We start from the raw sequence: 14,013 nt of genomic DNA, 5'->3' as shown, positions 1-14,013 counted from the left end.
ATCTTAACCAAGAGGAAGTTTGTCCTTAAGATTTATCAAAATATATCACTGCAATTTAAACTTATTTACTCAACTTCTATCTAGAAACAGATAGACATCTAACTGAGACCTTCCTCCCTTTAAAAAATTCCAGATTGTTTAAAGCCTCTTGTAGTTTTCTTAATTCCAAATCCCCCCCCCCCCTTCTTCTAGGCTCTAATCATCAACAACAAACATTACCATATCCCACTGAGTAAAGGCATTATGGATCAAAGTACCAGGGATGAGAGCAGAGCAAACCTGCTCTCAAGAGGTTTACAATTTCACTGGCAGAGAGAATTTATGCATAAACTATCTATTATTTTTGTTGAGTTTTTCCTACAAGAAAACTTTCAACTTTATCCATATCCCTCCATGTAGTACAGTGGATAAGTGTGGGCTCAGAACAAGGAAGGCCTGATATCAAGGCAACCTACTAGATAAGTGATAGAGTACTAGAGATAAAATAAGGAAGACCTAAGTTCAAATCCAACTTCAGACAATAGATGTGTGATAAATCACTTAACCACTTTCTTCTTCAGTTTCCTCATTTGTAAAATAAGGATAATATTAATGCCTACCTCCCAAGATTCTTGTAAGTGTAAAATGAGACATTATTTGTAAAGTGCTTTATAATGTTAAAGCATTATCTCAATGTTGTCTATTATAATTACCTGTGATACATACATTTAGCTTCCTCCTATTCCAGGCAATTCTCAGATTATATGTCAAAGAAAGTGATAACCTTCATTGGTAGAAGGCAATGCCTCATAAGAGGGTTCCCTATACCAATGAAATCACAGGTTCAGCCTTTATTCTTTCATAATATTAAAGAGATAAAAATTTATTCAACAGTCTAATAAGCTGACCAAAAGGCTTAACTCTTGAATTTCAAAAAATATAGTCCTATCTCCAAAACAATTTACATTAATATCTCCCTCTTTCTCTTTACCTTGGATTTGTAGCTTATACTTCAATAATGCAGGAGGAAACACCCTGAGATAAACGTAATTAGTCTCCTGAACAATTCCTACAAATAATCCACCTTTAGAAGACTACTTTTTTGGAGTACCTAATGAACGTACAAATTTTTTTTGCTTCTTCTTAGGAAACATTTGGCCAGAAAAAGAAGTGACTCATTCAAAGGAGCACAAGAAGAGAAAAGACTTTTCCCAAAGGTCAGTTGGGAAAAGAAGGCTGTCAAATACATTCATTTTGCATGCCTCAAATCTTTCACCATAGAACTAGAATTTGGATTGGAAGGGACCTGGGCTAAGCTCCTGCTTAAAAATATTCAATTCAATTCAAAAGCTTTTATTAATCCTACCATGTGCATGACATTGTGATAGGTGCTCAGAATACTAAGACAAAATGAAGCAACTTTTGCCCCCTAGGATCTATTGGGAAAAAAACCTATATTCACAGAATATTAAAATACAAAATATATCAAAGTAATTTCTGAGATGGCAAACATAAGTAACTTGAGGGATTGAGCTTTGAAGAAAGCTCGGGATGTACGGATAGCTTAAACACCTCCAGTGATAGAAGGCTCATGACATGATACAAGTATACATTATCTACTTGGAGATAACTTGGTTCTTCTTTTTTCATAGAATCATAGCATTGTAGCTCTTCAACTGGATGGGCTTAGGAGTCATTGGTCCCAATCCTTTCATGTTATAGATGAAGCTAATACTGAGGCACAGAGAGGTTACTAACTTGTACAGTGTCACACAGTCATTAAGTTTCTGAGGTGAGATTTACACCCAGGTCTTCCTTTACATATACTGCTTCACATAATCAGGAATTGTCTCTCCCCCCCCCCCCATACCAAACCAAATCTTTTTTTCACTCCAGCCTAAAAAAAACCCTATCATTTCCTCAATCAATCTTCATTTTTAGGGTTCATTTAATCCAAAATCGAACCCAGATCCATTTCACAGATTCCACAAACTGAAAATAAACCAACGTGGGCCTATTTAAAATCTATCAGTGAGTCTAGCAGTTTTGGACTATGCAGTGCCTCTTTTGATCTTTGGGAAGAAAAATTGTAACTGAAAGATTACTCGATTCTTGTTAAGATAAACCAAATTTCTGGATGAAAACAAGAGGTTAGGTCTTTGCTTCATTTTTTAAAGACCACTTTTCTCCACCTCTCAAAGGCTGCAAAAGTCAAGGGGTACTCACAGCCTGACCCCCCCCACCACCAAGTGGCATGGAAGCTCTGACCTGCTCCATTTCCAACATAGGCCTTTTCACCCCCTCCTTAGGCAACATATGGTCCCTTATTCCTTTGTGCAGACACCCAACTGGCACAGCTCTTTGTAGCTCAGAATTCCAGAGCAAGATCTGCTAGCCTTCCTGGCAGGTGAGATTACTGGTATGAGCCATCACATCTGGTTAGGTTTCTGCTTCTGAAAGTTATCAAAAAATCCAACTATTCCAGAGTTATTGGACCCCATCCACCAAGGAACTCCCCTCTCTCTAGTCACCAAAACATCATATTTTAAGACTTAAGTCCATACTCAAGGTTTTTAACACGATAAGGTTGAACAGTCCTCCAGGTTTAACCACAGGGTTAAATTAAGGTAAAAAAAAAGAGACCCAGTAAACCCCACCTTGAACACTTTGATCTGGCAGCTGGCTGAATGCAGATGTTCTGTGTATTCCCCATTCTCATTCTGTTTAAAGGTATCAATTTGCACTCGGAAAGGAACTCCTTTTTCTCCCCCATGCTTCCTGGGTGTGAATTCAGTACTGATGCAATGTACCTGGAAAAAAAGCAATAAGCATAGTGATATAAATGTTAGTTAACTAGAGTACAAAAAATGTTAATTAACTAGAGTACTAAAAAAAAAAAAGCAAATTTCATTGTCATTCAAAAGAATAAACTCATAATGTCTCTTTACTGCCTATCACAGGGCAGCTAAGTGGCACAGTGGATAGAGCACTGGCCTTGGAGGCAGGACAGAAGTTCCAATTCAGCCTCAGACACTTGACCTTCACTAGTTGTGTGACTTTGGGCAAGTCACTTAACCCTGATTGCCAAAGCCTCATCCTGCTTCATATCCGACCACTGGACTGAGATGGTTCTGGAGAAGAAAGTGAGACTGGTGACAGCACAGTGCCCCCCTCACTACAATCCAATTCATGTGCTTGTCCTGGCATCACTTCCCTGAGGTCATGGTCTTCTTCGAGAAGGAAGGACAGACATTATTACTGCCTATCAAATCCAATCTTCTCTGGTAGAAATTCAAGACTCTTCTTCACCTGGATCCATCCCCCACCAATCCAATTTTATCTCCAACTACTTCCCAACTCATACTTTTCTGCTCCAGTCAAGTCATACTTTTCTGCTCTTAGTCAGTCTTCTTACTGGCTGTGTCCCTCCTTCCCAGAATCTTCATCTTGCCTCCTCCAAACATCTTGCTTACTCTCATCCCTGTGCAGTTTTCCTCACACTCTAACCCTAAATGAAAATCCCCTCTTCTACCTATGTACCTAGATTCTCAATAGAGTCCAGTTCAGGTTCTTTCCAGTCTTACCTAAGTATTTATTGAAACTTAACCACAAACTCTCAGAGGATAGAAACCATATTTTATTATGTGTACCCCACAATACCTTGCACCATGCTGAGGTACATGGTATTTAGGTACTCAATTAACTGATTGAGGGATTGATTTTAGAAATTATTGGAGGAAAAAGTGGAGTTTATTTTGAGGACCAGCAACAATGCCAATACTTAAGTGTATTATTAGACAGAGAATGAGAAAAACACAACATGACTAGTACCTGAATGAACGCCGAAGCTCTTTTTGAAGGATCCCATAGAAATTCCACAGCATTTAATTGTGTTGGGCTGGCCCTGGGGTCCAAGATGCCAACAGAGAGAGGGATATCTGTATAAAAAGAAAAACTTTTAAATAACCTGCACAAAACTACTCAAATACTCAGGGAGTCATGGCAAAACATCAACCATAAGACCCTGAACCTGCTCATCCTGTTTACCCTACCACCACTACCACTCTAACACCACCACCCCTTATCCAGTAACCCTCTCCTATCAAAATCCTACCAATCCTTTAAAATACAATTCAGATCTCATCTCTTCAGTGACATCTTCCTGGACCATACCAACCTACTGTATCTGAGTATCTACGACAGTATCTGCATCACTCATGGGACCTTAATCATATTTGGTTATATTTACAAATAGCCTGTAAGATTTTGAGGACAGCCTATACAATATTCATTTATTTATCAACAGTTCCTTCCACAATACTATTATTTAAGTATATGTTGATTTGCCTGATATGTGGTCATAGATGTGGGCATCAGATGATCAAGTGCAGCACTTAGGAAGGAGTCCAACACAGTTTAAACTTCAAGTTACATATTTGGGCAAAATTCCAAGCAGGAAACACCCACCAATATCCAGGATACGATCCCCAGGTCGGCTCCATCTCCAGCCCTCCAACTGCTGATGCTCTGTGTACTGGAGCCGCCGGTCATGGAAAACCACACGGATGATACTCTGTAATGAAGGAAGTCCCCAAAGGGAAATTTGTGTCAGAACCCACCAAGAAGATTTATCTGTTACCCCACCAGGAATGTCCTTCTTCACATAAAGTGCTAACAAACCTATAAGGCCTTTTTCATATCTTACCTTCTCTATCAAGCTTTTTCTGGTCACTCTGCTTAGCCCAGCATGATTTCTACCCCTTCCACTTGCTATAGCACTACATACCACTCATACATTTATTATTCAGTTCTTTGTATAGTTAGTTATGCTTTCATCTGTCAAGTCTTGTCTTCCCTACTAGCTCCTCCTTCAAGGCAAGAGACCATTGCTTAAATTTGTATGTTGCCTCTCAGGATCCAGCATATTCCAGTCCCTCAAGAACTATCTCTTGATTGACTATTGAGTGTTGATCTAAAGAAAAGAAAAAGATAAATGTCTGGATTAAGCTTTCCAGTTTCTCCTATGACATGCTCAATCCAAATTCAGACTTTTAGACCAAGGTTTCCAGGATAGCAGGTATAGAAAGTAGAAGGGTTTCCAGCTCTTCTTACCTTCACATATTTTGTGTTGAGATCCTGAAAATCTCCCAGCTTTCGATTCTCCAGAAGTCGGATTTCATAAGACTGACCTGTAGAAAGTTAATGACATCTTTTAAGCTTGACTGTCCTCCTAATTCAAGAGAATTGAGACATTTACATAATAGCCATGTCAGGAAAAAAATTCAAGCAGCTTTCCTTCATGATACAATACAAATACATTCAATAAAATACTTGAAAGAGCTGTTCCAGTATCATTTCACCTCATTTGTACAAAAATTACTTATTATCTAGTTTGGTGAGGAAATGGTCAGGAGCTCTAATTATTTCAACATTCTGATCAAAAGTTACTTTGAAAATTCAAATTTCAAAAAAATAAGAATTTACTGAATCACACCAAACATTATAATCTTACTGAACAGTTATTCTTTCTCTGCTGATTTGAAATACTCTCCAGCGCTTGTTGAGTTCCCAAAATTATGACCAACAGCACTCAATCACTGTCAGGGCTAAGCCTTGGAAAACTATAAATCCACCCAAATTTGTCTTTACACTTCCAGTTTCTCCTTTTCCCCTCATTAGGTACCCAGAGACCTCTGGCATGCCCTAACCCAAGGTCATTTATGTCTAAGTGTAACTATGAACTCTCTCTTAAAGGTTCTGCATTAAGTCATTTACAAGTCAAACACTAGGGATAGTAAACTAAACAAGGGGGAAAAAATATTCTGGGGTAATGACCCCAACTAGGGAAAAAGTACATTTTAGGAGGAATGATCCCAACTGGCATGGTACAAGAGAAGAGCATCTAATATTGGGAATGAAGAGGAACTGAGTTTATACCCTGACTCTGACACCAACTAGCTGAGTGAGTGTACATGGGAAATCTTTAACTTCTCTGAGTCTCAGCATCCTTAGAATAATACCTTCACCTCACCCAGTTTGTTTCAAGGCTCAAATAAGATAATACATGTAAGGCACATTGTAGATATTAAATCATTGTTATCCAAGAATCATAGAGATATAGAGCTAAAAACAATGTTTAAAGGGTTTTTTGTTTTCTCAATAGTCCACTGATCATTGAACTGCAAAATGCCTACCAATGGACATAAAAATAAATAAATACTAATAAACATAGAAATACTTGTAAAAAACAGCTTTTTCTTATGTCACTTACAAATTGCAAATAAAGCTGTATCCTGCACTATTTAATTCTTGGAGCCCATTCCACTGTCCTAGGTGCTACACAGAAGACAAGAGCCCCAGCCTAAGAGATACCAACATCAAATATCCAAGTTTTACTCCTCCAAGAAAAATACAATCATCAAAGAGACATTTGCCCCTTAAATAAAGGTATGATTTCTTACATATGGTCAGCCAGATTTTAAACGTGGCAAGTCAATGCTTTAAAGGAAAAACACATCACCCCCAATGCAATGAGAAAATAAAGGAGAACACATACTAACCAGTTTTTCCAGTTTTCTTCCTCCTATACTCCTCTTTCCCCATTCCCAACCCCCCTATTTGAAGAATGCAAGGCAAAGTATTCCATAAGCCAACAAGCAAGTGGTCATTAGCTCAGGTTTACTAGCTCAGCCAGTGTCAGATGAGCCCTGACCCCAGGAACTGCTATGCAAACAGAGTTCTCTTCAACAGACACCTCCAGCCTTGAAGAAAATATGGAATCTTTCCAGTTCTGAAGCTAGAAATGTCAGAGGTGATGATTTTACAAGAACTGAGTTATTAGATGAGGTAAGAGTCCAGTATCAGGACTTTCTCCTAGGTAGCATTTCAGAAGCAGGTGGAATAAATTAGGATCCAGACTATGCAGGATTCCAGAGACTAGCTCCCAGTTTTTCCTTGTATATATCTCTGCCAAGTCTTATTTTCCAAAAATACTTCAAACTACTCTATACAGAAATTTAAAAAGTTTTCCCCTGGCCAAAAGAATAAAATCCAAATCTTTATTTAGCCTAGTATCAACTATTATATTATATATAATTAATACATATACAAAAATGAAATATTGATTATATATTATATAATACAAATCTTTTAGTCGCAACAAACTGGTTTACACCCTGCTGCTCCTTCCTCATACTGTCTTTGCTCATATTGCCCCCCTTATATCTATCCAAATGCCACCAGTCCCAAGGCTGAGTTCCATCTCCATGAAAACTTCCCATTCTACTAAAGGTGACAAGTCATTTCTCCTTCTGCATTCCCATAGTCTATACTCTTTAGACCCCCACTTGAGAACTAATTATCTTTTCCCAGATATGTGTTCATTTGGTCTTATCAATTAGACTGTAGTACTCCTGAAGACAGGGATTATGTTGCTTTTTTTTTTAGATTTTTCAACCCTAGACCAGAACCTTGTTTATAGAAGTTATTGTAAATGTTGAATTGAAAGCAATTATATTTCTTTGTAACCCCTTCCCAGCATAAAGGATAGGTTAAGAAACAAAAAAATGTATGCTAAATAAAAGCATATTCACTACCTGATTTTTCCAAGGAGAAATTCTTCCAGAAAATGAGTACAAACTAGATCAACTCAAAAACAAAGTTCTCCACAATTTTTCAAGGGAAATATAAAGATACAGTTTGTTATAAGTTAGAAGGGGGTACTGGGGAAATTTGTAAAATAATCCTCCCTTAATGACCTTTTGAAATAAGGTAAATATTTAGGAATGAAAGAGGTCCAGCTAAGAAGGGGCAAGAATTTTAAGATAGGAAGGTTATGTAAATATCTTCATGAAGACTGATTAACTTAAACAAATAAACTCAGATCTAAATAATTGAATATTTATTCATAGATAGGTAAAGTCAATGTAATTTTTAAAATGATAATTTTTACCTAACTAATCTATTCAATGTTTTCCCAATTAAATTACTAAAAAATATTTAATGAGTTAAGAAAAAAATAATAAAGCTCTGAACAAAAGTTCAGAAACTTCAAAGAAAACAGGAAAAAAGATATAAAGGAAGGAGATTCAGTAGTATCAAACCTTAACTCATAAGAGAAAGAAAGTTGAAGTGTAAAAAGAATAATTTTGCTTATTTTAAATTAAAGTTTTCTTGCATAAATAAAACTTCTGCAGCCAAGAAGAGAAGGCTACAGAAAATTGGGGGAAAATTTTATTCATGTTAGAAAATCTCTCAGATAGGATGTGACTGGGTTGGAATATTGCTGTAGTATAAGGAAATGTTGAGCTGAGAGATTTTTTAAAAAAACATGGAAAGACTTGGATCTATGAAAGAAAATCCTAACTACTTTCAGAGAACCAGATGAGATATCAAAAAGTAAATTACAGTCATACATATGTGTGTGAGTGTATATGTGTATGCTTATGGCTATCTGTGTATATGTGTATATTTATCTATTCTTAATTATAGCCTTCTTTACGGTGGGAAGAGGGGGGAAAATAAAGCAAAAAATTGCACAGCAGAGAACAAAAGATAACAAAGGATGAAAACAAGGAAGCAAAGAAAAGCTAAGCAGCTTTGAAAATAATTGGTACTTTTTAATTTCTAGGTTTTCTTGAAATTGAAATTTATTGTTTTATTTTGAAATCTGCTGCATACATGGTAATTTCCTTCTTTTTCTCATTTTATATTTAAAATTTTTGAATTTTCAAATTTAAAAAATCTCTGGTTAGTAAGATTTATATTTTACTGGGCTGAACAATAAACAGATACTCATTTCTTTTCCTGTGAAACTAAAATTTCTCAAATTTTGCCAAAAATAAAATAAACATGGACAAAATATATGAAAGAAATGTGTCATTTGCAATCCCAGTTTTAAATGTCATATTTTCACAAATCTTCAACACTACATCTTCCAATCTGTCTAGGAAATCAGATTCAAGATGGAAAGTATTCTAGGTCAAAGGTAAGGGAATTTTTAAGATTAAAACTAAAGAAAAATCATGCTAATCCAGGACCTCTTGCAGATTAAAAATCACAAATAGGGAACTAGAGGGCAAGATTCATGATCCTTGGGGTGGCTAGGTGGCATAGTGGATAAAGCACTGGCCTTGGAGTCAGGAGTACCTGGGTTCAAATCCGATCTCAGACATTTAATAATAATTACCTAGCTGTGTGGCCTTGGGCAAGCCACTTAACCCCACTTGCCTTGCAAAAACCTAAAAAAAAAAAAAAGTCATGATCCTTGAATCCCACCTATGCCTGGTCATGATCTATGGCTCTCCTAAAGTCTCTTTCTGCTTTAGAGTAAAATTTTTCATAAAATAGTTATCAACACACTGGCACTACCTCCTAGTTAATATTTCCTAACTTTTCCTAACCTCCAAAATTTTGTTAATAACTTCCTTTATTGAGAAAATAATGACTTTATTGACTCACAGACATTATGCCGGGATTACAAGTGCTTTTGTAAAAAGATTTGGTTTTTGTTTTCTTTTTTTGGTTTTTGAAAGGCAATGGGGTTAAGTGACTTTCCCAGAGTCACACAGCTAGGTAATTATTAAGTGTCTGAGGTCAGATTTGAAAACAGGTCCTTCTGACTCCAGGCTGGTGCTCTACCCACTGTACCACCTAGCTGCCCCTTATTTGTTTATTTGCTTTTTAATCCACCCTAAACCTGTGTACATGGTAAGAAATCCAGACCAATAATGAAAATTTTGCATATTATTCTAATATTTCTACATGTCAGATCTGGTGTTATTTAGATCAAATTTTTATGTTAGATTGAATTTTTACCTTCTGATGTGCTATGTTGTCATAAAATGGTGAAATCTGAAAAACTTTGCTGTTGCACAAATGATCTCATTTGACCCACTTAACAGCCCTGTGGGGTAGGTACTATAGGTATCATTATGCTTATTTTACCTTTATTCTGTATTCCACTAGCTCTATACAGATTGAAAAAAAATTAACTGTCAAAGACAGGGGGAACAGGAAAGGGAATCCCTCTCCAATGGAACAAGTGTTTTGGTTACTCAGGGAAGTACTACTCTTGTTCACACTAGAGGGATGCTATGAGTGTAGGGGGTCACATGCCTGCAAATTGAATTTTACTTAACATTATCATTTCAGGATGCTCCTTATATCCAATACTAAACAATATTTATTCATTTATTCAAATATGTTCTCCTCCAGAGAAAGAATTGTGGAGTTTGGGCAAAGACTAAAGACTATTACCTTCAATTTAGAAAAAAAAACTTACCTTATTATGTAATTTTGCTATCTCTTATACTTTATTTTTCTTCCTAAAGGATATGATTTCTCTCTCATTACATTCAATTTGGATCAATGTATACCTTGTAAACAATGTAAAGACTGGCAAATTGCCTTCTGTGGGGGAGTGGGGAAGGGAAGTAAGATTAGGGGGAAAAATTGTAAAACTCAGAATAAATAGAATCTTTAAAATGAAAAATAAAATAAAATGAACTAGAGAAAGAAAAAAAGAACATGACCTCCTTGCAGGTAGTGACTGTCTTGCCTTCAGGCATATGACAATGCCTAGGATATAGATGTTTCTTGATTGACTAATCATCAATTCAAGAAATTAATGCATACTTACTGAGTGGGAGACACTATACTAACCATTAAGAGACATAAAGTTCAAATAAAATGTTCTCTTCTGACCTTGAAGAGCTTACAATCTACCAGAGGGAGGTAAAACATAAAATAAATTAAGATAAAAAGATAAAATAGATATATAAAAACTATAAAAAAGAGGCTTAGAGAGTTCTAAAAGGAAAGATTACTATTGTCTTAGGATGTTTTATGGAGTCCAAATGTTGTTAGGCTCATTCACCAAGCCCTAAATCACCCAAGATTATATAATATTCTTAGCTAAAAAAGTTTGATTTATTTCCTAACTAGAATGTAAGCTCCTTGAAAGGAGGATAAAGTTTATTACTTACTTTGGATTCCTAGCCCCAAGAAAACTGTTCATTCATTTTAGATAGGTTTTCAAGGACCTAAAGCTTTTAAAGTGTCTCAGGGTCCCTCTCCCTCCTACTTGGGTCAAGTAATTAAAGGCCTCTAAACAAACCAAAAGGGCCAGAGTTCTAATTTAATGGAACCCTTAGGCTAATCTTTTGTAATGCCAATAGGGTAATACACATTAAAGGTTATCTTAAACCAGATATAAGGATAAGTGTCCAGCCCAAGGCCCCAGCAAATCAACTGAATTGCAGAAGTCCAAACTCAGGAATTTATGACTCTTAAAATGATGCTTAAATCCCATTCCTAGCCCCCCCATCTCCTCCCTCCATCTTCCACCTATCCCTCCCCCACCCCAGTCTCAAAACTACCAAAGGAAAGATCTCAATAGATTTGAGGTGTCTAGCTTTTGAATAATGAAGGCATTCTCTTGAGCATAATCTCAAACTTCTGTTTCTTAGAGATCTTTTTGCCTCTTTTCCACTTGTAAAATTCATTTTTGTATCAACTTTTGGATGTGTCATAACCTTTTATTAGATTATAAGCTCTTTGAAGGTAGACATAGATCCCTATACAGCACATAATGTTTTGTACAGTAAGTACTTAACAATTTTACTTTAGTATCTTTGTATTTCCCTGCCCCCTACCCAGTGTCTTACACTTATTTAGCCCTAGTTAAACTCAATTGTTCTTCTCCTCCACAGGTCTAGGGGGCATTTCTTGCTGACAGTTCTGATTAGTCGAATATGATCCCTGAGAAGGAAAAGCAGTAGTTGGAAGGTACTAGAAGGCCAATCTAACTTATTGGCCAAGTACCTCCTACACTCTGGATAATACAAATCTAGCGAAGTGCTCCAGGGCTCCTGTAGACAACTGTCCCTATTTCACAACGAAACTTTTTCTTTCTTTCCTTTCTCCTTTTTTTTTCTCTCTCAAATTGAAATCAAACAAACCTTCAAAGCCTTTCCCAACTATAAAAGAGTCTATAAACCTATGATTCTTCTCATCTTATTCCCTTTCTTTTCTTTTCCTGGTATTGCTTATACCTGCTGGGAGTTTTTCCAAGTTTTTTTCTCAAAATGCTCATCCCTCTTCACTTTGACTTTGTCCTGCAAGCCAAATCAAGAGACTCAAGGGGTCAGGAACTAAGTTAATGAAAGAGCTAATATTCCTAATTTGGAGTTAATGCTTAGCTCTGAAAAGAGTCACCATGGGGAGCTATAGAACTAAGAGAAATGGCACGAAAAATTTCATCTTTTCCTATGAGTCTCCATATACTTTTGTAGCAAAATTAGCTACAGCTCAGAAACAGAAATAAACATGGAATAAGCTACATATTTGGCAGGGGGGGGGGGGTTAAGGCTAGAAGAATGAGGAATACCATTGTGTAAACTGATATGAGAATTGTTAAACTAATGCATATGTCCTTTAAATACAAATAATTACAAGGATAAATTCCAATTTCACTTTGAAATAAATAATTTTCATCATATATATATTATATATATATATGGAAATGTACTATTTCAAATCAGAGCTCTAAATCACTCTCCAACATATTGGATCAGGTTATAACTCCACCAACAATGCATTAGTATTCCAGTTTTCCCACATTCCTTTCAACATTTACCATTTTCTTTTATATCAGATTGCTTACTATCTCAAGGAGGGGAGAGAAGAGGGAAGGAAGAACAGATAGAATTTGGAACTCAAAACTTTTTTTAAAAAATGTTAAAAAAATTAGGAGCAGAAGCAAAGAGAACATTGTATACATTAACAAAAACATTGTGAGTTGATCAACTATGATGGATGTAGCTCCTTTCAACAGTTCAGCATCTAAAACAGCCCTGGGAGACCTGTTAAGAACAATGCTATCTACATCTAGTGGGGAAATAAACAAGGTACAAAAAACAAACAAACAAAAAAACCACAGAATCTAAATGGATACCACATTCATTTTTTTAAAAATTTCTCTTATGTTTTCCATCTTATCCCATGATTTTCTCTTTTCCCTTGGTCCTAATACATCATACATAAAATAACTAATATATAAATATGTTAGGCACAAAACTATATGTACAACTTTTTGATTGTTCTCTGTCAAGGGGAAGTGGGTTGGGAAGGGAGGGTGATGGAAAAATGTGCAACATATAAATATGCAAGTAGATGAATGGTGACAATTTTACATAACATGTCATATAATAAATGTCAATAAAATGTCAATAAAAGTGTTAAAAATATTTTTAACATGTAAATAGGGAGAAAAATAAAGTATTATTTTTCAAAAAAAATCTTGGTCCTTCAAAGTACAGTAGTACTTTGCATACATGTATGTATTTAATCACATCCTAACTTTTATTACAGTTATTTGTTTACATATGTCACTTTGCTATTAGGTTTTAAACTCTTTGAGGTCAGGGACCACATATGGACTGTAATCAATCAATCACTTACTTACAGGGGTTAACAAATTCTCTGCTGCCAATGCTAATTGGTGAAGTAGCAGGTTCTTTAATCCCTAAGCTCCTTCATTTGATAGCCTGGTGAATTTTTTTTATCCTAACTTTAATGTAGATATTTAGTGTAGCCTGGAATTGCAGAGTTAAAGCGATTCATCAACCTCACCAAATGTCCTTTAAATATCAGGGTTTTGTTTTGGGGTTTTTTCCCCCCTTTTTTTTAGGGGTTTTTTTTTGTTTTTTTTTTTGCAAAGCAATGGGGTTAAGTGGCTTGCCCAAGGCCACACAGTTAGGTAATTATTAAATATCTGAGGTCACATTTGAACTCAGGTCCTCCTGGCTCCAGGGCTAGTGCTCTATCCACTGTGCCACCTAGCTGCCCCCAGGGTTTTCTTGACAAGTATACCAGAGTAATTTGTCATTTCCTGCTCCAACTCATTAATGGTGAGGAAACTAAGCAAATAGGGTTAAGTGACATGCCCAGGATCACACAGATGCCAGATTTGACCTCCCCAAGAGGTTTCCTGACTCCTGGTCTAGCATTCTATCCACTGTGCCACCTAGCTGC

General features: G+C 36.2%; 1 protein-coding gene across 2 annotated transcripts in view; it reads right to left on the bottom strand.

The window, feature by feature from the left end:
* The window catches only part of TFCP2L1 (transcription factor CP2 like 1), a 57,609-nt gene that overhangs the window by 26,211 nt on the left and 17,385 nt on the right, over positions 1 to 14,013 (bottom strand). For both annotated transcript variants that reach the window (XM_074214970.1, XM_074214971.1), the window contains 4 exons: positions 5,092 to 5,168; positions 4,447 to 4,552; positions 3,811 to 3,917; positions 2,637 to 2,789 (listed from right to left, as the gene is read on the bottom strand). In XM_074214970.1, coding sequence (XP_074071071.1) covers positions 2,637 to 2,789; positions 3,811 to 3,917; positions 4,447 to 4,552; positions 5,092 to 5,168 — 443 coding nt within the window. The remainder of the gene's footprint in view (positions 1 to 2,636; positions 2,790 to 3,810; positions 3,918 to 4,446; positions 4,553 to 5,091; positions 5,169 to 14,013) is intronic.

This window comes from Macrotis lagotis, chromosome 1, assembly GCF_037893015.1.
Source record: "Macrotis lagotis isolate mMagLag1 chromosome 1, bilby.v1.9.chrom.fasta, whole genome shotgun sequence".
Lineage (NCBI taxonomy): Eukaryota > Metazoa > Chordata > Mammalia > Peramelemorphia > Peramelidae > Macrotis > Macrotis lagotis.
Note: the sequence above shows the minus strand (reverse complement) of the source record. Positions and strands in the feature narration are given on the sequence as shown.